This window comes from Melanotaenia boesemani, chromosome 16 (assembly GCF_017639745.1).
Source record: "Melanotaenia boesemani isolate fMelBoe1 chromosome 16, fMelBoe1.pri, whole genome shotgun sequence".
Taxonomy (NCBI): domain Eukaryota; kingdom Metazoa; phylum Chordata; class Actinopteri; order Atheriniformes; family Melanotaeniidae; genus Melanotaenia; species Melanotaenia boesemani.
This window is the reverse complement of record NC_055697.1, coordinates 2,833,879-2,856,680: the sequence shown is the minus strand read 5'-3', so window position 1 is coordinate 2,856,680 and position 22,802 is coordinate 2,833,879. Positions and strand designations below refer to the sequence as shown.

The following is a 22,802-nucleotide window of genomic DNA, read 5'->3' as shown; positions in this document are numbered from 1 at the left end:
ACTCTGAAGGGTTTCAATTAATTAAAAAAACAAGCTAAACTGGTTTTTTTTTTGGGGGGGGGGGGGGGGGGGGGGGGGCTGCAACTAGGCTACACGTCTGCCCCATTGAGTCCATATTAATGTGGTTTGGAGGAACACATAAAATGCAGAACAATTACCTTTGGTGCAGGCACAAAGGCGATCAGTCCCAGAGCAATAGGTAACTGAGACAAAGGGGTCCGTTTCTTCTGCTGGACCCTCTTTTTTAGGCGGTTCTACCTTGGCCAGGACCTCCAACGTGGACAGGTCCAGTATCATAATATACCCAGCCTGCGTGGTGACCACCAGGTGGCCCAGGCCTGTCACTTCCACCCGCTTGCTGCACTCTTTGTGAGCAGAGGCGGAGGGACTGGTGACGGTTCCGCTGCTGCTGGCTGTGGCTGCTCCACATGCAGTCCCAGAGCCAGCCAGGCCTGACCCAAGTCCAGATGAACCGTTCCTCGGTGCTGAAGGAAGAGCCTCCTCTGGAGTCTCCTCACTGTCATCCTCTCTGCTGTCAAGAACATCTGGTGGAAGCAGTATGAGGGAAGTGATGGCATCGCAGGGATCTCGAATCTGCTGCACCTTGATGGGCTCCTCGTCTAAAGTGACTATACGAGTGGAGTAGTTGAGCTTGTAGAGTGCAAGATACCCCCCTCCACCTGCACTGCTCAGGGACCTCTGCTGCTGCTGCTGCTCTCCAGGGGGTAGTATGAGAGGAGTCTGAGGTGGAGACCCCCCTGGGCGATGGCCTTCCACTCCATTGGCCACAGGATGAAGGGGGTCTCCTTTGCGCTGGCTGCACAGGGCGGAGTGGAGGCGATTGAGATTGTTCAGAGCTTCCACCTGGTTTGTAGCACTCAGAGACTCAGAGCCACTTGGCTGCAGGCCCACCAGAAGGTGCACCCCATCCCAGCATGGTGTGATGGAGTCCACGTAAAGATTCTCCTCCTCCAGCTGCTTTGGCAGCCTCAAGCACTGGACCAACGCTCCGGGTCGGGGTGGGGTGGAAACCGTTCCAGCAGCCAGCGTGCTCCATTTGTCCATGTGACCGTCCAACCCTGCCAGACTGGCTGCTCCATCTGCAAACTGTTGGATGTAGGTGATGGGTGGATCCTGAAGAAGCAGCTGCTCATGAGAATCAAACTCCATCTCTATGATCTGTGGCACAGTGAAGCCCTCCTCATGGAGCCCCTTGCTCATCAGGTTGTTCATTTGAGCAAATACCTGTCCAGGAGACTTGTCGTCCACCTCTCTGATGCTGTACAGCAGCAGCACAGGTATAGTCCTGCGTACAGCTGGCAGAGAGGAGGGGCTTGGGAGCTGAGAACCTGACAGATTAGAGAAGCCCTGCTCTGGAGCTGCAGTCTGGGGATTACAAGACTCTATTTCCATGGGACCGTGCTCCTGCAGGGGCCCCGGGAAAGGCTCTGGGCCCTGAGTCCTAAGAGGACTATCTGTGGTCCTGCGGGTCGGAGGGACTGTGGATGGGGGTCCAGCCACGGGGGTGCTGGATGGTGAGCGGTAGCTAAGAAGGCCTCCAGCTAGCAGGCAGGGAAAGGGAATGTTGTGGTGGTCAGGGACCTTATCTTTCGTTTTAGCCTGGGAGTGGGCCTTGGTTTGGTTCAGTGAGGGGTTGGCCCCCAGCTCCTCCAAGTCCTTGACGGTGTCCTCCAACACGCTGGCCACAACCTCCCACTGGAGCTTCTCCGGCTGCTGGAGAACACTCAGCGCCGTCACCCCGAGACTGACGTCCATGCTCTCCCACTGGGACGGCTGACCTGAAACGGGAACAAGATCTAAATTTCCTTCCATCCACAATGAAACAGGACAGCGATCAGGCAAGTAGTTTAACCCTTAAATCTCCAAGCCAATTTTTGCCATTTTTGGCCACCGTTGTTTTTTTTATGTATGTAAAGTAATATGTAACAGCTGGAGATATAATTCCAGTCAGCATCAGACATGATGTTTCTCAGCTGTCAGATTATGAGGCTAAAATGATGTAAAATGAATGTATGAATAGATATAGCAGCATAAAGGTCGACCAGAAGAAGAAAGCAGAATTTATTACTAACAGAACTTTGTAGAAATAACACACAGATCAACAGTGACCAAGTCTTTTCTCATCTCATCGTTCTCTCAAGTCTTGGCTTTCAGGAGAAAAAATATTGTTATTGAAACAAACACACAACAGAAACTATTTCCATGTTTCCACTTTTTCCTCATTTCCAGTTATTCCTGCTACTATTTACCTGCTATCCTCACTAAACCAACTCCAGCTCAGCTGCTTTGTGGCGCCACCGTGCATCAGAAACGTCTTCTTGGCTTTATTCCAGCCATAGAGGAGCATTATTTTTCTTCTTTTCACACACACATAGAACTTTCTGCTCACTGGTTGATCTTTGGCTGCTCCTGATTGGACGTTACCGTCAATCTAAGCTCTCTGATTGGTGGAAAGTCTGACAGGAAGTGGCTTCATCATCATGTCCAGGTCTAATAAGAGGTCTCTTAGCAACATGGTAGTGATGGTGATGTTTTTATGGTGAAATGTGATAAATAATGCTGTTATCATGGATCATTGTGGATTTACCAGATAGAGTCTCTGAATAAAACTACATTTAGTGGCTGGATTGTAAACCTCCTGGACGGGATAGAAATGCCTGGAAAACCTCCTTAGATCAGCTAAAGGGTAGCTATCCATCACATTTACCTCACAGAGCTACACACCACTGCTCCTGAGATACTGGTGATGGTAGAAGGGACAAAGCTTGGAGGCGATGGAGATCTGATGGGTTTTTAGGTGTTAATGAGAAAAGAAAAAAGGGAAAAACAAATGACACCAGGTGATTTCTTACCCGTTACAGACTCTGATCGGGAATGTTCATCACTGTCTGAATCTTCCAGCTGGTCATCACTGAAACAGAAAGAGATTATGATCTCAGTGGGTTCTTATCTGGTTAAAAAAGGTTAAAATAAAAAATAATTTAAAAACCCAGAAGATGGGATTTTCTTTAAACTGATAAATCCCAAAAATGAAAAATTAATTCAATGTTTTGTCTGAAGGACTGAAACTGTGACACTTTCAGTCACTGTTCTTCTGAACTTCTTTAACCCTTAGAGGTCGAAGATCACGCGGCACAATCACATGACTTTTACTTTTTCACTTTCACTCCAAAAGTCCGTTTTTAAACTCCCCCAGTGTGACGTCAGACCATGTGAAACCAGAAAGGGTTGTTTAAATTTGGGGTTATGGAAAAAAGCAGTCGAATCAGCCAAACGTTTTCTGTTCAGATTTTAAGACTTTTGAAAACTGTATTTTAAAATAAAGTAAAAATGATTTGATCATAGAGGGAAAGAAATAAGTTAACATGGAGGTGGTGAATATTTTTTTTAGAGTACATGAATGTAACATCAGATATATTTGATGAGGAAAAATAGACTCAGACCCCTGAAGGTCAAAACATCCCCATCATCCAGGTTTAACAGGATTAATGCATTTTACATAAATGTTAATAATTTCACTTTTTCTTCTGCATTTGTTTACTTGAACTATTATTTATATCTTTGTTCAATCCGGTTGTTTTTCCACACAAAATAATTAGAAAATATTCCAGATGTGAAGCTAAATTCAGTGAAACTCAAACAAAGCAAAACACTTTACTCATGGATGATTTAGGTAAGAATAAAACATGTTTTACGTGTTAAACAGTAATTATTAAACACCAACTGTTCTGATTTTTAGTGCAACAATCACAAATCTGGAGGCAGGATTGGGGATAAAAGCTGAACTTCTAACCCTGGAACATGGAGAAGAGCAGAGGCACTAGCCTGGTACCAGCAGCTAGTTCTAACTGTTCTGCCTCCATCATTTCATGTCAGAACTTGTGTAACTTATACTGCAGAGAAACAATGAGAAGAAGAAACTCTGAAATGTGGCACCACTGCAGACCTGGCAACACACCAACAGAGCCAGCAGTGGAGCCCGGCGGTCCGAGAGCTGCATGCTGACTCGGAGAAAGTTTGACGAGTGACTGTGTTCAGGGGACACTGTGGATAAAAGGAAGAGAGAGCGACCTTCATGTTTTACGGTTGTTTTTATGTCTATCCGGATGTGAGATGTGGTGCTTTTACTTCCTTTACTATTTATTCTATTTTATTTAACCATAAACACAGTTTAGACTACTGCTGAGGAGATTGTATATAACCCCGGTCTAACGCCATCTTCTGTCTGAACTGCATGTTTAAATGAAAGAGGAATTATCCCAGAGTCTATGGGAATGTCCAAAGATGGAGAAATTCAGGCCAGATGTTATCATGTGTTTGTCAGAACTGCTTAATGTAAAAATTCCTGTCAATGTTCAACCTTATGTGCTTGGAAACTACTGGAAGTCAGGAGAGCTACGGATCATATGGGACGAGTATGGAAGCGCCTTCTTTGAGACTCTGGATGAAGGAACTTGCAGACTGTACTGGGAAACACATATAAGCATCACAGAAGCTGAAAACAAGCTTCAATTATACACCAGTGGGACTTTTTATATAAATATTTTGAAATACTGTCTAATTTCTGCAAGTTTAATGTGTGTGTTTGATTGTTTTTCCATGTTTGTGATGTTTGGTTGTTTGTTGCTGCTGGACACTGCAGCAGCTTCCACATCAAACATTTGTCTGGAGTTTATCTGCATTATTTACACGTTCTCAAATGAAAAGTTGTTCCGAAGTGGGCCGACCTCATCCTGAGAGGAGTGTGAGCTGTACCTGTCCCCCTCCAGCTTGGGAAGGTCAGAGCAGGAGGACGACTCCTCTAACCAGGTCAGTGTTGGTCTCCGGGATTCAGTCAGCGCCTGCTGGCCCTGCTCACCGCTGCACACAATCAGCTGCCTCAGGATGGCCGGATCATACGGGTTGACATCAAACTTCAAGTGCACCTGTTCACAACACAATCAGTCTTGAAAAGGCTAACATTTATGTTCCTAACAGAACACATGACAGTCTGATGGATGAGTGGTTTGGTGCTCTAACCTTCATCATTTTGGAGACATCCCAGATGCAGATCTTCCCCCGCTTGGTGGCAGCAGCCAGGAACTGTGGGCAGCTGCCGAAGCCGTAACAGGCGACCTTGTCCGAACTGTCGGGACTGTTGGGAAACTGAGCGGGGCTGGTTGCCAGCGTTACCGACAGCGGGACGTTCTGTGTGTGCTCCCCCTTCACAAACGGACAGTTGGGAGAATGCCGCTCGTGTTCGGACCTGTGATGGATGAGAAGTATTTAGCAGAGATGTCTGGATGTCATCGTGGCTGGTAGATAAATCGATCCACCCACCAGGGCTCATCTGTAGGTTCCCAGCAAACCAGACAGACGCTGCAGGTGAAACACATGGCTCTGTCATCTCCTGTCGAGGCAGGCTGTGGGAAAACATCAGGAGTCAACAGATACTATAAACACTTAACAACATTCCCTGCAGTGCAGGTAAATAAACACACATCAGCACTGATGGTATTTGATGTAGTTGCTAAGTTTCAGAACACCTTCTTTGCCACTGATGTCTATTTTGCAAAGTTCACTGGAGCTGTGGCCCTGGGTACACTCACGTTTCTAAATCTAACTTAAGAACCTTGCACCAACCATGGTTTCCTCTGCTATGGACACAAACAGCCCTCTGACTAAATGCAAATTCTATAAAAGCGACAGCTGGTTTACCTCCATCTGAGCTGATGCAACCAGAACTCAGTGTGAGCATACCTGGTGGTAAAACCCGGCTTGAGCCATGGGATCAGGCTGAGCCCATCTGTACCCAGAATGTGGCCACGACGTAAACGTCTCCCGCCTGTTGGCCTCGCTGTACATCAAAGATCTGTGGAGAGGACAACCAGTTAGAAACACAGCCAGCATTCTGCACACTGCATCTGCCACGTGCATGTTGTGACCACAGGCTGCACCCTTCAGGAGTAAAAACTCATCAGGAAAAGCTTTCCGAATGCTTTTAACACGAGGACGTTCATTTCTAACAGCTGACTGACAAATACTGAAATAACCTGACACAAAAGGTTAAACAAACATCCCAATTTGGTCTCTCAAACTTCTGAAATCTTACACAATTTGGAGGGCTGAACAAAATTCACAGTATGTCTGAGGACAAAAGCAACATCAAATGAAATGCAATACGATCAGCTGGAGTCAAGAATGAAGCTGAATAAAGATCAGTCTGTCACAACCCGACCCTTCAAACCTCTCACCTGTCCACAGAGCGCCCGGGGCCCACCCCGAGCTCAGGCCTGGCGCTTGACAAGAGGTAGGAGAGCCTGTCCATGATGGATGAGGCAACAGACAAGGCAGCTACGTTCTGGTTGATCTTCTTCAGCTCGTTGACGATCGCACCGGCCACCAGCTTCAGCACATGGTGAGGCAGATGGAACGTGACCGTCGCCCACTTAAACAAGAGAGAAGGTAAACCAAAGTCAGCACAGTCACAGAAAAGGTCAAACCAAATAGGATGGAAGCATCATTAAAGATAAGGGAACGAATTACTGAGTAAAATCCAGAAACATGCAGCTGCAAGAAGAAAGAAATGATGCTGAAAACCCTTTGAGGAGGACTGGCCTTCGTTCACCAAAATCTTCTTACAAATTTTTAAGCTGCACTTGACACGTGCTTAACCAGAACCCTCCGTCAGATTCATGAGCGTGGAATTGTTCGTATCCCTTCTCTTACACTGGTGAAAACAGATCTCTTGTAAACTGAAAGGACGGACCAGCTGGTTCTACCTTGCAGGTAAATGTCCAAAAATGACCATAAAAGGCCGTGGCTTACGGGCCGTGTTCAATGAGACACGGACAGAGGTGAGACAGACGAGGAAAAATAAACAGAATCACAAAATGATGAATGAAAAGAGAAAATATTAAAGATGTGCAGTTATTTTTTAAAGTGTTTACTTGATTATAAATAATCACACGCTAAGCTTCCTTGAACGCATCAGGACCGGACAGCAGCCTGCAGTCTGGTCCTTGAACACATCAGGACCAGACAGCAGTCTGCAGTCTGGTCCTTGAACGCATCAGGACCGGACAGCAGCCTGCAGTCTGGTCCTTGAACACATCAGGACCAACATGCCGTGGCCACACACTGCAGGATAAGCTTTCGTTACATAGCCTGCTGGACCTTCTAGTCTGTAAAGCAGATTTCCTCCTGCTGTTGCATCATTTTAAGATGAGGTTCACCTGCGGAGCGAGTGGAACACCTGACGAGTCCTCCAGGTGAGCCTGGCAGGGGTTATTAACCAAGAAACAACCAGGAATTTCTTAATAAATGTAATTACTGTAACAAAAAGATATGGTTGTAGTAAACTGAAATCATTAAAGACCACATTCTGGTCTCAGGTGACCTGGACATTTATGGAGTGAACGATCTGGACTGTCTGCAGCCTTTTGCACCGATGGTGTTAGAGGAAGACCAGCGGTAGAATCAGATCCGTCTTTACTGCGACTTGTTGCTGAACGAACGAAACAGATGAAAAATAGTTTCATTTTCCCTTGAGGGAAATTATAACGTTTGGATCTGCTATATTGGTTTTATCTTAAAAACGCTGACAATGACTGTAGTTTTATTTTAATGGACACAACAGCAGAAAAAACAAGCTGATTTTGTTTCAGATGTTTGCAAGAGTTCTCCTGAGTGTTGGTAGGCTTTGTTCTAAGCCGAAAACAAATCCAAGATTCCAAGATTTTGTAGAATGCCACAATTTTCCTAAAATGTTCGTAAGCAGGATTTAAGAACAAACGTGTTGGTGAGAACAGCTGGTGAAGGCGGCCCACTGTTCCTCCATGAAACAACTTCTGCTGCTGCCATTATTAAAATGACAAGATCCCATTTACAACCGAATCATCACACAAACAAACTGCTTTTAGACTCATCTGCAAGTTTGAAAATGTTCATACCTACAACACACGCAAAAGCCAAAAATAACCCAAACAAAAGCTAAAACAATGTCGCAGTAGAGTTTTAGAGAAACAAAATCGCAGTCGACTGATTCAAAAGGTCAACTTACTCCCTAAAAACAGAGTAAATAGAAAATAAATTAGTGTGACGAATTCAAACAGCATTACTTCAGTGTAACAGTGGATCTCCAACGTACTGCCAAGATTTCACAGCCTCATCTCTAACCCAGACAAGCTTCCAGAAACGTCATGTAAAAAATAATCCTCAACCTGGACACAAAGAGACAACCAATGCATAGACAGGATTACTTTATTTTTTGTCAACTATCTCAAACCTTGGAAGCGTGAGAGAGTAGCAAGCAGAAGAGGAGAGCAGCAAAGCAAAAACGTCAGCTGTTAAACATCCCTCTGGGTCCGGTTTTTTATGAACAGCAAAATCCTGGTTTGTACTACTGATGATAAAACCGACTCCTCAACCTGGAGTCTGAGTGTTCACAGAGAAAAGCAGGCTGAAACCTGAACCACAAGCAGCTCAAACTGGTCCAAAGCAAATTCCATGTGTGCTGTCACGGCTGTAGTAGAGGTCACCGGCATGGCAGCAAAGACAAGGTGCTGCAGAGCAGGACGGCTCTTCCTGCAGGGAGATGCCACTCCAGACATCTGCAGCAACAACGCAGCGTAACTGAGGAGCCGATCGGACTGCTTTAATATTTTAGTCTGAGCATCTTTAACATTGATGGGACCGTGTTGCTCAGCTAGCAGAGCTCTAACATGAGCAGCAGTGCAGTGGTCAGGTTGAACCGGGCCGAGTACCTCTTTACATTCTGGTCATTCAATGAGCAAACACGCTTCCTTCATGCTTCACGCTTAAATATACGATGATTTATTAGTTGCCAAGGAGAAAGAAGACTAGCTGGATGTCCACCATTCTCCTCCTTTGGAACCAGTGCTGATTGGACTTCCTGTTGTCCTATCATCTCCAACCAGTCTGCCCATTCTCCTCTGACATCAACCAGACATCCTGGTCCAGACAACTGCTGCTCTGGATATTTTCTCTTCATCAGAACATTCTCTGGAAACTCTGGAGATGGTTGTGGGTGAAAATCCCAGTAAACACTCCATGCCACGTTCAAAGTCTCTTAAATCCCCATTCTTACTCATCCTGATGCTCAGTTTGAACTTCAGCAAATCGTCTTCACCATGACTACGTGACCGCATGCTGCCGTGTGATTGGCTGGTTAGAGAGCTGCGTTAACAGGAAGCTGAACAGGTGGAGCTGATGAAGTGGATGGTGAGTGTGTATACACCAAAACACACTACTAATATGTTAGTATTGTGCCCCAAGAACCTCAACCTAAAGCTGTTCTTCTAGACTCAGCTCTGGTTCCATCATGTTCATGGAAGCAGTTTTAAATAACTTTTGTTCTGTGACGTGTTGTATTAGCTGGAGGGAGCAATGTGGCCATAAAGTGAACAGAAACAGCTTACAGAGGCTTTTTTGTTCTAAACTAGACTTTCATGTATTAATGGGTCTAAAGAGGGTCAAAAAAAGAAAAAGATACCTTCCACAAGTCTCGTTTCCACAGCTGATGACGACATAGTTTCATGCCTACGTGTTTGCACAGAGACAACAAATGCTGAAGTCTTGCTTTGGTCACACCAGCTTTACCCACTACAACAGACGCAACCAGCCGCTGCCATGATTGTTCTCAGTTGTACTTCCTCATAGTTTAGTTGCAGCGCAGCCTGAACAAAAGATTTAATTTCAGCTCCACGACACATCCAGCCATGAGCTGCTCTCTTTGGTGGGAGGAAGTGTAGAGCCCAATCAGTGTGGGACTTTCGATATCCAGTTGCTATCAGACAGTCAGCTGAATGTCTGGTAGGACTGGCTGATTTATTCATTCATGTCTGTCTCAGCCAACAGTGTCAGAGTCCAGACACAACCAACACCACAGCCCATGACATTAAAGATGCACTACGTAACTTTCACTCCTTAAATCACTGCGTTTATTATGTGCATTTCTGGAGCCGTCGCTACCCAGCAGCGTCTCGAGGCTCAGAAAAAGAGCTTTACAAGGTTTTAACTTACAGGACGCTGCCTGACGTTGCAGCTGAGTTTGGCTTGTTGCACTGTGTCACACGCTGGCAAATGGAAATAAACACACCGGATGTTTTGATTGCACATTGTGGCTGATTCAGCGAAAAAACGAAAAGATAAGAGTCAAGATAAGAGACCTCTCCAAGTACAGGTAAGATGAAGACGATGCTGGATTAGTCATCAATAAGAATGGCTCTGTTATGGATTCAGTTCTAACAAATTTCAAGAGAGGGTTACTAGATACTAAATACTACTGCAATATACAAGATAGAAAAAAACTGTCATAAACAACACAGATCACCGCTATGCAGCAACACAGTTTTTAAGTGTCAACATGAAAAAGAGGGAAAAAACTTCTAACTAAGCCTCTCCAAATAAAATACATCTGATCAGCACAAAGTAGGTTCACGACCTCTTGTAGCATAAAATAAACACGATTTTTAAATATCTAATATATGAAATAAAAGTTAAAAACAATGTGCATTTGATCAGTAAATTCTTGCTTGTGTAGCAGCAACAAATGAAGGTGAAGTATTTTAAATAAAAGAAAAAGTGCAATACTGTAAACCAGGGGTAGCCAACGTCGGTCCTCGAGGGCACCAATCGGCAGGTTTTCCAGATTTCCCTGCTCCAGCACACCTGACTCAAATTAAATGGATCCAACAGCCTATAAGGATCTCCACAATGACTTGTTAGTTTAAGTCAGGTGTGTTGGAGCACGGAAATCTGGAAAACCTGCCGGATTGGTGCCCTCGAGGACCGACGTTGGCTACCCTTGCTGTAAACACTATCAATAACATCACAATTCACACACAGCGGGTTTGGCAGTGAAGGTGAACGGAATAAGTTTAACACTGGAGTCTGTAACCATGACTGAGAAGAAGCAGTAAAAGTGAATAGCCACACAGACACACACACGCATATAGATCCACGAGTTAAAACTTTTTCGCTTTAAAACTTAGCCAACATTAATAAATAGGGCATTGATAGGAAATATGCCTCCCTGTCCTTTAGCTTTTACGCTGTCTGCTGAACGTTTGCTTTTTGAATACCTCCACAAGTGATTCTGATCGGCTCTCTTCCTTCTTTCTCCCCGCTGGCTAAAAGGTCCTCGTGGTCTTTCAAATGTTTGATGAAATTAATGGTGTTGTACGTCGCGACGGAGGATCCACCTCTCAGAACAACGGCTTACCAAACATTGCATGTTGCTGTCATGCTTTGGTGGTTTCGACTGAAAAATATTTCCACACCGCGGACATGTTGAGTGGGAAAGTTTGCTAACCTGAGTGCTGCTCAATGCTAACCTGCTGCTAACTGCAGTCTGCAGATCAGATTTCTTGAATGGAGGCGTGTGTCACTGGGACGCATACACGGCGCCTCGCCAACGTTGTAGACATGATTCATTGATCGGAAATTTCTGATCTATGAAATAAGTTGCTATAGGAACACATGACCGATACTGGATCGGACTCATCCCTAAAAGTAAACAGGTGCTACCTGCTGCCGCTGACCCAGTGTTAGTGTTTAACAGCACGTTTATCAGTGTTCTAATAGTAAATACTAATAGAAAACACAGCTGTAAACAGTGTATTGGCATTTTGTCTGTAAATACTGAGGTATTGTTTTTTTTGGTCATCACCGCATCGTGCCGACTCTCCCTCCAGCAGTATGACTATCTCCACCACCAGCTAGCCTCCACACCTTACAACCCCGACAGCAACAGCCGACCAAAGTGTATCAGAGAACTACCTGCACTCGGTTTAGAAACTTTCACCTTAAGTTCAAACAAATAAGAAACTTTAAAAGTCATCGGTTTTATCCAGTCCCCCGACCCACTTCGAATCAGCAAAGGAGAAGTGACCCGGTTGCTCCAGAGACAAAAGACCAGGAAAGTTCCAGGCCAAGATGGAGTGCCCCCCTCCTGTCTGCAGGCCTGTGCAGATCAGCTGGATCCTGTCCTCACTCAGCTCTTCAACAGATCTCTCGAGCTGAGTGAAGTCCCCTCCTGCTTCAAGAGCTCCACCATCAGTGTGGCCTCCAAGAAACCCACCATCACAGGACTGAATGACTACAGGTCTGACATCTGTAGTTATGAAGTCCTTTGAACGCCTGGTGTTGGGCCACCTGAAGTCCCTCACAGGAACTTTCTGGACCCCCTGCCTACCAGGCAAACAGGTCGGTGGATGATGCAGTTAACAGGGGACTGCATTACATCCTGCAGTACCTGGATCATCCTGAGACCTATTAATGGATTATGTTTGTGGACTTCAGCTCTGAGTTCAACACCATCTGGAAGTGTTGTCGGTAAGGAAGCTGGATCCTCAGCTTCCTTACTGGCTGAGGCCAGCAGCTGAGGCCGGGGCAGTTCACCCAGACCATCACCACTGGTGCTCCCCAGGGATGTGTCCTCTCTCCACTGCTCTTCTCCCTCTACACCAATGACTGCACCTCCACGGACCCCTCTGTGAAGCTCCTGTTTGCAGAAGACACCACCATCACCGGTCTTATTAAGGATGGTGACGAGTCTGCATATCGACACCAAGTGGATCAGCTGGAGGTCTGGTGCAGTCAGAACAATCTAGAGATGAACACGTTCAAGACTGTAGAGAGGACTGTGGACTTTAGGAGACACTGCCTGCTCTGCACCCCCCCACAGTCCTCATTAGCACAGCTTAGCATCAGCTTCAGATTCCTGGGCCTGATCATCTCTCAGGATGTGAAGTGGGAGGAAAACATCAGCTCCATCCTCCAGAAGGCCCAGCAGTGAATGGACTTCCTGCTCCTGAGGAACCACGAACTGCCCTGCAAGCTGCTGCTGTAGGTCTATCCAGCAGTCATGGAGTCTGTCCTGTGTTCCTCCATCCCTGTGTGGTGTGGAGCTACCACCAAGCAGGACCAGACCAGACTACAGCACACCGTGAGGACTGCAGAGCATCACTGGAATCCCCCTGCCCTCTATTCAGGACCTATGCAGGGAACATCACAAAGGACTCCTCTCACCCTGCACGGTCTTGGCAAACTGCTCCCATCTGGCAGGATTCTCAGAATCCCACAGACCAGGACTACCAGGAACCGGAACAGCTTCTTCCCCACTGCAGTCCCTTTACTAGACAGATAATCTGCTAACTTGTTGCTCCTGTACTGCATCTACAGTGTAGATTGATGTGATATTTGTAGTTGTAATTTGTGTTTGTATATTTTGCTCTGTATATAGTAGACAGCCCTAGATAAGAGTTTATGTTTATTGAGATCCCCAAGAGCCAGCAGCCTGCTGCATCAGCTATTCTTCCTGGGGTCAGTTTACAGTAGAAACAGTGTACAATTCACATTTTTCACAGATTACAAATAAAATATTAAAATAACATTTTGATCATCTTACTTTTTCGACTAATATTAATTCCCATACATTGTAAATTAATGTATAAATTATGACAATGTAGTCATACTTATCTTATATACTATCATACTAAAATACACTCATATATTATTCAATTTAAATCTGATTATTTTTTGCTTTTAAAAAAAAATAAGCATTGCATTGTTGTGTAATATTGTAGTGAGTTCCACTCATGCATGGCTCTAAACATCACTGTGCGTTGGCTTAAACTTGTTTTACATTTTGGTAGAGTGAAACAGTCCTACCGTGTGCCTTGTCCAGTAATTATGTGTGTTTTTGCTAAACAGAAGTTTCTGGTAAAACATAGATGGTGTTTTTGTCATAATAATATTATTTAAAAAATTAATGAGTGAATATAATCATCTATCCTTCACCCATAACCAGGAGAGTCGATGTGCATTTTAGCAACATTTGTCATAAAACCACATTTCAGAGCAACACGAGCTGCTTTGTTTTGTACCAACTGTAATTTTCTGTTGGTTTTATCTATTATTTCCTACTTAATTTACTCCTACTTATTTTATTGCTTTTTACTTATCCTAATACTTCCACTAGAGTGGCCACATCTGCCAGCAAAAACTTCCTGGTACGTGTTAATCCTTGGCAAATAAAGCTGATTCTGAGATGCTGCTGCTCTGGATGTTTAGGACCACGGCCTTCATCAGACTCTGGTCATATGCAAGCCCCCAAACTACTGAACAGGTTTTTGTTTGCTTCTTTCTGTAAATAATTTCCAGACTCACCTTGGCCACTTTGTGATTGGCTGCTGTCTCATGTGAGGTATTCCTCAGGCCTTCTTTAAGCTGGCTGATAAAAAGCTCGTAGCCCTCTGTGCTGGACACGTCAATCTTCTCCTGACAGGCCGACAGCATCTGCTGGGCCTGGACACACACACACACACACACACACACACACACACACACACACACACACACACACACACACACACACACACACACACACACACACACACACACACACACACACACACAATATGAAGAGACTTCAGTCTACTCTGTGAGTGAGGTGTAAATTTAAAATGAGTGGTTTTTTGGATGTGTGTATGTTTTGTGAAACAGAGATATCTGTGTATGAATAATTCATCATCTGACTGTATCCTGCTGTGTTTAAGACAGCATTTCACATTTAATTCTTTGATGTTCTTCTCCAACCAGAAAATAAAACTTTTGACTGTTGCTGTGATTAATAAATGTGGTTAATGAGTAGCAGAAAAACTCAAAGCCTTCTCTACACTGTAGATCAAGAAATGTTTACACATTTTGAACAACCGCATTCAGAAGTTTTCTGTCAAAATATATATATAAAAAAAACATGAATAAGGAGAAAAGAGATTAAATTAGGAGAGCTGCGTGAATGACTTCATTTAGATGAAACAATGAGTTTTTACGGAAATTAAAGGTAAAAGCAGCTGAACCTCCACAACATGAGCCCTGATTGCAGCCAATTAATTAAATGTTCTAACACAAAAATTAAAAAAGTAGTCACCTGTGGAACGGACAGGACTGAAAAACACCATCCAATCATTTTAACCGGCTGTTCGGAAAGACTGGTTGGTGATGTGTATCAAACTCAGCTGTCATGTGTCCCTCCTCCCTCAACCCCTCTGCGTTCCCCTCTTCGTCCACAAATCGCTGGCTCTCAAAGGCTCAGAGCAGTTGTAGAGGCAACGAAGTGAGAATCAGGCTAGCTTACTACACCAAAGTACACACTTTAACGTGAGGGACATTATGGCAGAAAAGGTGCTGATATTGAGTCAGGAAAGAAAAACTGTTTAGGAGAAGTCTACTTTCATAATGAAGGAGAGCCGAGCAAGAGCTCTACTGCTCGATAGGTAAGATAACATTATGTCTTATGACTTTTGGAATATTCACTGGTTTCCGGCATTATGTTGTCATTTTAACACGTACCAGCCAGTTAGAGGATAAACCAAACTGGACGAACTGCAGTGTTAGTATTACTGTCGCGTTTGTTTTTACCAGGTTAAGTTTCCTAAGTAAAGAAACCGGCTGACACACTCCACCACTTTTTGCCAGATTTTTCTCGGCACTAGTCTGCTCTAGTCTGCACTAGTCTGCTCTAGTCTGCACTAGTCTGCACTAGTCTGCTCTAGTCGGCACTAGTCGGCACTCGCTGAAACTAGTCTGCTCTAGTCGGCACTAGTCGGCACTCGCTGAAACTAGTCTGCTCTAGTCTGTACTAGTCTGCACTCGCTGAAACTAGTCTGCTCTAGTCGGCACTAGTCGGCACTAGCTGAAACTAGTCTGCTCTAGTCGGCACTCGCTGAAACTAGTCTGCTCTAGTCGGCACTAGTCGGCACTAGCTGAAACTAGTCTGCTCTAGTCTGTACTAGCTGACACTAGTCTGCTCTAGTCTGCTCTAGTCGGCACTAGCTGAAACTAGTCTGCTCTAGTCGGCACTAGTCTGCTCTAGTTGGCACTAGTCTGCTCTAGTCTGCACTAGCTGACACTAGTCTGCTCTAGTCGGCATTAGCTGAAACTAGTCTGCTCTAGTCTGTACTAGCTGACACTAGTCTGCTCTAGTCTGCACTAGTCTGCACTAGCTGACACTAGTCTGCTCTAGTTGGCACTAGTCGGCACTAGCTGAAACTAGTCTGCTCTAGTCTGCACTAGCTGACACTAGTCTGCTCTAGTCGGCACTAGCTGACACTAGTCTGCTCTAGTCGGCACTAGCTGAAACTAGTCTGCTCTAGTCTGTACTAGCTGACACTAGTCTGCTCTAGTCTGTACTAGCTGACACTATTCTGCTCTAGTCTGCACTAGCTGACACTATTCTGCTCTAGTCTGCACTAGCTGACACTATTCTGCTCTAGTCTGCACTAGCTGACATTATTCTGCTTTAGTCTGCTCTAGTTGGCACTAGTCAGCTCTAGTCGGCACTAGTCTGCTCTAGTTGGCTCTAGTCTGCACTAGTTGGCTCTAGTCTGCACTAGTTGGCTCTAGTCTGCACTAGTTGGCTCTAGTCTGCTCTAGTTGGCTCTAGTCTGCTCTAGTCAGCACTATCTGCGGGCTGTCTGCATGACAAGTAGGTGCAGAAACTGTTGTGTGATGGGGTTTGGACTCAAACTGGTGAATGTGTAAAGCGAACAGACCGCATCCAACTGCAGTCGCAGTAATTCAAACGGGTTTGAATTTTTCGAGGTGAATCTGGTAGGATGTGTGCTATACCGACAACTACAATACACACATCACCATGAGGAAAACGTCGGCGAAGGTTTGCAAATGGATGCTGCCCAGCGCTCGTGAACCTCAGGAACAAGCACTACACGGTTCTGTGCTTTGGAGGCGTGGCTTTGAGGGAAGTCTAAAGGAAGGGGTTTGGACTTCTGAATTGTGTATTTCCAAAATGTAGCTTGCTCGAACCGTTTTTCCAGGATCTCCTACCCTACCTTTAAATGATGCTGATGTTTAACTAGCCTAACTGACATTAAATGTTCTCCCGTAATAATTCTGTCCAACCCTGGCCAACCATTTACTGAAGGAGAAATTGTACGGATGATGGATATTTTCTCTGTTCCAGCATCAGCGACTGACCGTGAAGTCTCTTACTGGTCAGCTTTTAATGGTCTGGAGCAGAAAGCGTATTTAGTTCCACATATGTGCTCTACTTTCGTTATTTCCACTGTTCCAGGATCATTTCTGTGTCAAACAGCAGCTATTCTGCTAAAGGAAGCTGGAAGTCAAAGCTAGCTGGATGCTTGTCCTGCTTCCTAAAGAAATGCAGGGGAACGATGCAATGCAGAAATCTCTTTTCTTTCTAAACCGAGGAGCATCCGGGTCAGCAGGAAGAACAAACCCTCAGCACACACATGTTCCAGACAATTTACTGACACGTTCAAACTCTGGAGATTTTGAGGTCTGGTTCTCTAGAACCCTGCAAGACTCTGGTGAATGTGTAAAAACAGCGATTTCTTTATGCCTGTTTAGTTTCTGCTCTTAATATAAATGTGATATAATTTCTGTCACATTTAAATAAAACTTTCATTTCACTCTGAAAACGTGGGCGGAAACAGAGAGTTTGAGGAGTTAATGTGATTCTAAAGTAATCTGAAAAAAAGTTCTCATTCTGAAAGAAAAGGGCTGTCGTATATCAGGTACCATCTCCAGAAGGGGCTTCCTGTTGTCTGTGGCTCTCACCTCTGTGACCGGCAGTTCCAACTGAACCATATCCTCTGGTTTGGCCACTGGAGGCTGGAGAGCTGTGTCCAGGAGCAGAATTCCGTTCAGGTCCTTCCTGCATCCCACAGCATAGTCGTCCACAAAAAGCACCTTGTCCACTGCAGGGAAGTACTGACACCTGACACGACCGCCAGGTTTAGCTGGGACAGGATGACAGGACACAAAGCAAGGAAGAGAAAAGACCAAGTTAACTGATGTCCAAGAGTAACCTTCAGTGGAAGGTCATTTTCTAATAATGCAGTCATTCACCATATCTGGTCGCTTATCTTGTGCCAAATACAAACATTTGTCTGAGAAGAGTTTGCTAAGCATACGCTAATTCAATTACTAATTCAAGGAAACAGAAAAACACTTGACAGCCATCCTCGCCTTCTCATGTATTACCTCAGCATTTACATCCTAACTGGAGAGAGAATATATATTTACACCAAAACAACAGAGCAAAACAACAGAGCACACAGAGAGAACACTAAAGAGTAAAAATGCATTTAAACACCATCAAAAGAAGCTGTAAAAACATAATAACATCAAAGCTTAAAACACAGCCATGGCAGGCCTAAACAAGTCAGAATGGTCAATTAAAGCATTTCTAGCATGACTTATCTGCTTCCAATGTGCCTAAAATTTACAGAAATTTATTGAGTGAAATCAGCTGGTCAACAAGCAGAAGGAGCAGGACGCGGAAATCCTTTTTACCCAGTTCGGTGTGGACATTAGGGACAGTTGCTCTGACAATTAAAGCAGCTCCTTGAGGGCTGGACCAACTGTAAACACAAATTAATCCTTTAGCTGCTATATGAAAGCAGAAAATCACCAGCACCACGGTCTCCACTGTGCCCTTGTGATATTACTGAAAAATGAACCCTGAACAAGAATCATCTTTACTTAAATATCTATTAAAATTCTGCACCACATCACTGCAGGTTGTTTTTTCTACTAGCAGAGATTAAATTTCCAACATTAGTAGGAACTCATGTGTAACAACTGTCCTCATACTTCTGTACATATCCACACATGAAGATGACCTGTCGCACATTTCAAACAGAAATGTAGAACGAGTCACGAGTCACAAGTGACATCTTCCAACGCAAGCTGCAGGTACAACTCTGACCCAGCTGCAAACTCCACATCATGAAAAACAAGCACACAAAAAATCAAATAATGGGAAAAAGTACACCTGATCCCAGTCTGGGATACGATTGGTTTGAACTTAAGTGTTTCTTAGATCCGTTCACGTCGTCCGGACTTGTTTGGTGGCGCAGTGACATCTATTATGTGCTGCATCCCGATGCTGAGAAACCACCTAGCTTTTTTCATCCAGGCCACCGCAGGACGCTGCAGCAAAGTTTCGCTTTACGCTCCGCGCCACACGCTAGCAAACGGATACAAACACAGCAGCCGGTCTAAACGTGCACCGTGGCTGACTGAGGAAAGAAACATAAAAAGACATTATCGGAGGAGGAGAGGAAGAGAAAAAGAGACACAACATAAGATTAGAAAAGAGTCAAGATAAGACTGACAGCACAGGTAAGATGCAAGATGCAAGGGGGGGGAGGTTTCACTTAAAAAACTGCTGAAGTTCTGTATTGCATCTTTAACAATGATAAAAGCACAGTACAGTCAGCAGGGTTGATACTGTAGTACCCTCCAGATACTTTAAAGGTTTGACAGATTTCCATCTGTTGGGTTATTCTGCACACAGACATCACGTTGGTGGGTGGGTGGACAAGAAAAAACCAAAGACAGTGAAAAACACGGCCTGATGGTTCTCGGCAGAACCTTTTTTTAATTAAAAAAATAAACAAAAGTTATATAAAATGATTGACAAAAAAAAGAATTGGAATTTTCCCAGTGTATAATGTTATTTCTAAAGTTTGCAAAACTACAGTAGAGGTGACAGATTTAGTTGCGATATAAACACCCAATAAGAGGAAGCTTAACTAGACACAGTGTAGTTGGTGACAGACACAAGGACAGTCTGCTTATGGTGACAACTAACCAACCCATAGATAAACTTTATAACACACACTCAGAGTTTAGAATTATGGGTTTTATGGGTTAATCTGACTCTGGAGCAGCTTTATCCTGACCAACCAGCTCAGTGTACATAATGACTGTTGTCTCTCCCTCTTCTACTGTTCTCTCATCACACCATCTAATCGAGGCAGATGGCCACCCTCCCCGAGTCTGGTTCTGCTGGACCAGACGTTACCCTGAATCATTAGCCTTGAGTGCTTGAGAAGACTTCTGTTGAGATCTGGAATTCTACAGATGCAAGACATGACAGTAGAATCACCATGATATCCTCTATAACCATATCTAACCTGCATGGAAGCACCATCTGATTATACAAGCTATCACTACACTTCATGATCTTCTACACATTGAAAGCATACATTTTTTATTTTAAGCCAAAAGAGATTAATCATTTCCATTTTTAAGTCTTTGCTTGTGTATGGAAATGCTATTTTTTCATTACCATAACACTTACACTCATTAAATGCAGCCTTCCTAAGTCTGAATTGGACTATCTACTTTGTCCTCCTAAAGACTAAAACTATCTTATAAACTTCAGGAGGTCTGCTTGTACCACATTTCAAACCAATATCACAAAAAACATACAGGACATTATTGTCTTCACCCTCAAGACTGGATCCTTATGCGTATGCTGCGCCCTCTGGAATCTGAGCAAACTGGTTTCATAAAATAAATTCACAAAAACTGTAAAGAATTTGGAGGCAAGAACATCTGAATGTCAGGGCTGAATATTATTTATCAGATCAGACCTAACAGAACCAAATTATTACAATATCCTTATGTCCTCTCATTCTGATGCACTATATGCAGTATTTGTACATAGTGGTGCAAACAACATGTATATCACTGCCTATTAGGAGCTGATTGAGCTATTATCTGTCTTGGTTAGGAAACTTGTAAAAAAAAAGATTTAAAATTTCAAGAGTTAAAGTAAAAGTTAAATGGTTCTGGCATGTGGACCATCAGTGAGACTACTGATCAAAGACATGTTTTTTCCTAGAAGTCCTTACAGATTTCCCTTTGCCTTCAGGTTATCAGTGATCATTGAACAGGTTGCAGCATATCAAAAACAAAATCTGAGAAAGAGTTATAGATGTCTTTACACTGTTTTTAGTAACATGGTGTTCAGCCTGAACCATGAGGAATCCTGGTTCTGGAGGGAGCAACTGGATCACTCTCCTTCCTGGTCTTAGATATCTGGGGATGTTTTGTGTAACATATGTCTTCAAACAGGTGTGCTGCCAAATATCTCTTCATTAAAGTATATAACTCCATCTAAAAGCTGCTCTAGAAAGACTGACGTCCAACAGAAGATTACTGTAATTTATATGTAAATAAAGATTGACAAAAAGAATGAAAAAAGATCATGAAAAAGTCCCTGCCAACAAAAACACTACTATATAAGCAGTGATATGTAAACGACAATGAGGGCGACCATTAATAGAAATAACTAAGTGAGAAGCACAGCTCAACAACTTATTAGTAACTCCTTAAAAAAAAAAGAAAGAAAGAAAGAAAGAAAGAAAGAAAGAAAGAAAGAAACGTCTCGTCCATTCTGGCTGACATAACTACAAGCCGGCATGTAATTATACGTTTGATTAAGTCGCTGGGTTGAATTAGCCAAGATAAGACAGTAAGTACATACATGTCCATTCTGTTAGGGTAACTACATTAAGTCCGTTTACTATGAGCATCACGCTGATGCTTTCAAGTGACTGTCACAGCGCCCGGCGAACTGTAAAGTTATGCGGCTAATGAGCTGCTAGCTAGCTTAGTGGCTACCACAACAATTCTCAAATTAAAAGTCAGGCATCTTCAGACAGTTAATAATTTTAGGGTACTGGTTATCGTGCTACGTCAAGTGTCCAAGATATAACCTGTACTACTACCGACATGTCAAAGTTACCACAAGAATAACAAAAATTGACAAGGAAGGTTAACCGGCTAGCTAGAGCTATGCTATGTTCACTTGCTAACTGTTGGCTAGCCTGCAGATGTCATGATGAATCCGTTGTAAACTATCAAATCCCGATATTTGTGAAACACTGAGGTCTCAGGTCACAAATGCATCAAAGTGCGAAGATAGTGACAGAATTTTTACATAAGCAAATCGCTCTAAACAAATCCTGTTTGCTAAGTAACCCAACTAGGCCCGTATGAAACGCTAACGGCAGCGAGCTGGTATTACAACTCTACCAGAAACCTGTGTTGACAATCTGTGGTTGGCTTGTCAAAACTGAAACTGACGTTGTCAGGGCATGACAGAGAACTCCGGTACTTACCGTGCAACGCTGAAGCCTGGAGAATGGCTCCCGAAGTGCCGTCAATCACTTTGATGCTGCCGCGACTGGTAACGGCTAAGATAGCGTTGAGGGCCGGGTGGTAGGAAAGGCTTCGCAGGCCCTCCTCGTCGCAACGCAGGCAACCGTCTCTCAGTACAATCCAGTCTGAGGAGGTGGACGAGCCGGAGCCCGGCGAGGCCGCGGCCGCCATCTTTCTTTATTTTTCCCTTCCCTTCTCTTTTGGCTTTGTAAAGATCCAGTAACACACGTAATATTATAACATCTACTAGACTAATTCCAAACCATCAGTCCCCTGCCACTGCTGACTCTTCCGCGGCTTCTTCTCCTCCACCCGTAACCACAGCAGTGGCTATTCACCATCAGCGCTGTGGAACTCCAGGGTGGGCTCTCCACGTCTCGCGATAACAAGAAGAGTAACGAGAACAACTGATGGACAAAATAATGGGAACATCATAGTAATCGTTTCTCAACAAACTGGTTGATAGAAAAGTTCCAGTTGTGCCGTGACAGTATGAAGAAAATATACGACAACCATAATAACTTCAGATTCTGTTTACAGCTTTATTTCTTTAAATTGTTGTCCTTGTTCAATATAACCACAATAAACCCTGTACAGCTAATAGTACCGCTCAGCAACCACTACTGAATAATTTGAAAGAATCACGAAAATTCATGTCACCTCCAAAATATTTGTTTATATATATATATATATATATATATATATATATATATATATATATATATATATATATATATAATTTTATTTTATTTTATTTTTATTTTTTTTACAAATTC

At 43.8% G+C, this 22,802-nt stretch overlaps 1 protein-coding gene across 3 annotated transcripts in view; it reads right to left on the bottom strand.

Moving 5' to 3' along the window:
• Window positions 1–22,392, bottom strand: part of birc6 (baculoviral IAP repeat containing 6) — a 128,664-nt gene extending 106,272 nt beyond the window's left edge. For all 3 annotated transcript variants that reach the window (XM_042010087.1, XM_042010089.1, XM_042010088.1), the window contains exons 1-10: window positions 21,987–22,392; window positions 17,626–17,807; window positions 14,194–14,331; window positions 6,255–6,448; window positions 5,761–5,872; window positions 5,341–5,423; window positions 5,041–5,266; window positions 4,777–4,946; window positions 2,874–2,932; window positions 159–1,799 (exon numbers count right to left, since the gene is read on the bottom strand). In XM_042010087.1, the coding sequence (XP_041866021.1) occupies window positions 159–1,799; window positions 2,874–2,932; window positions 4,777–4,946; window positions 5,041–5,266; window positions 5,341–5,423; window positions 5,761–5,872; window positions 6,255–6,448; window positions 14,194–14,331; window positions 17,626–17,807; window positions 21,987–22,197 (3,016 nt within the window). In that variant the 5' untranslated portion in view covers window positions 22,198–22,392. The remainder of the gene's footprint in view (window positions 1–158; window positions 1,800–2,873; window positions 2,933–4,776; window positions 4,947–5,040; window positions 5,267–5,340; window positions 5,424–5,760; window positions 5,873–6,254; window positions 6,449–14,193; window positions 14,332–17,625; window positions 17,808–21,986) is intronic.
• Between the last annotated feature and the right edge of the window lie 410 nt (window positions 22,393–22,802).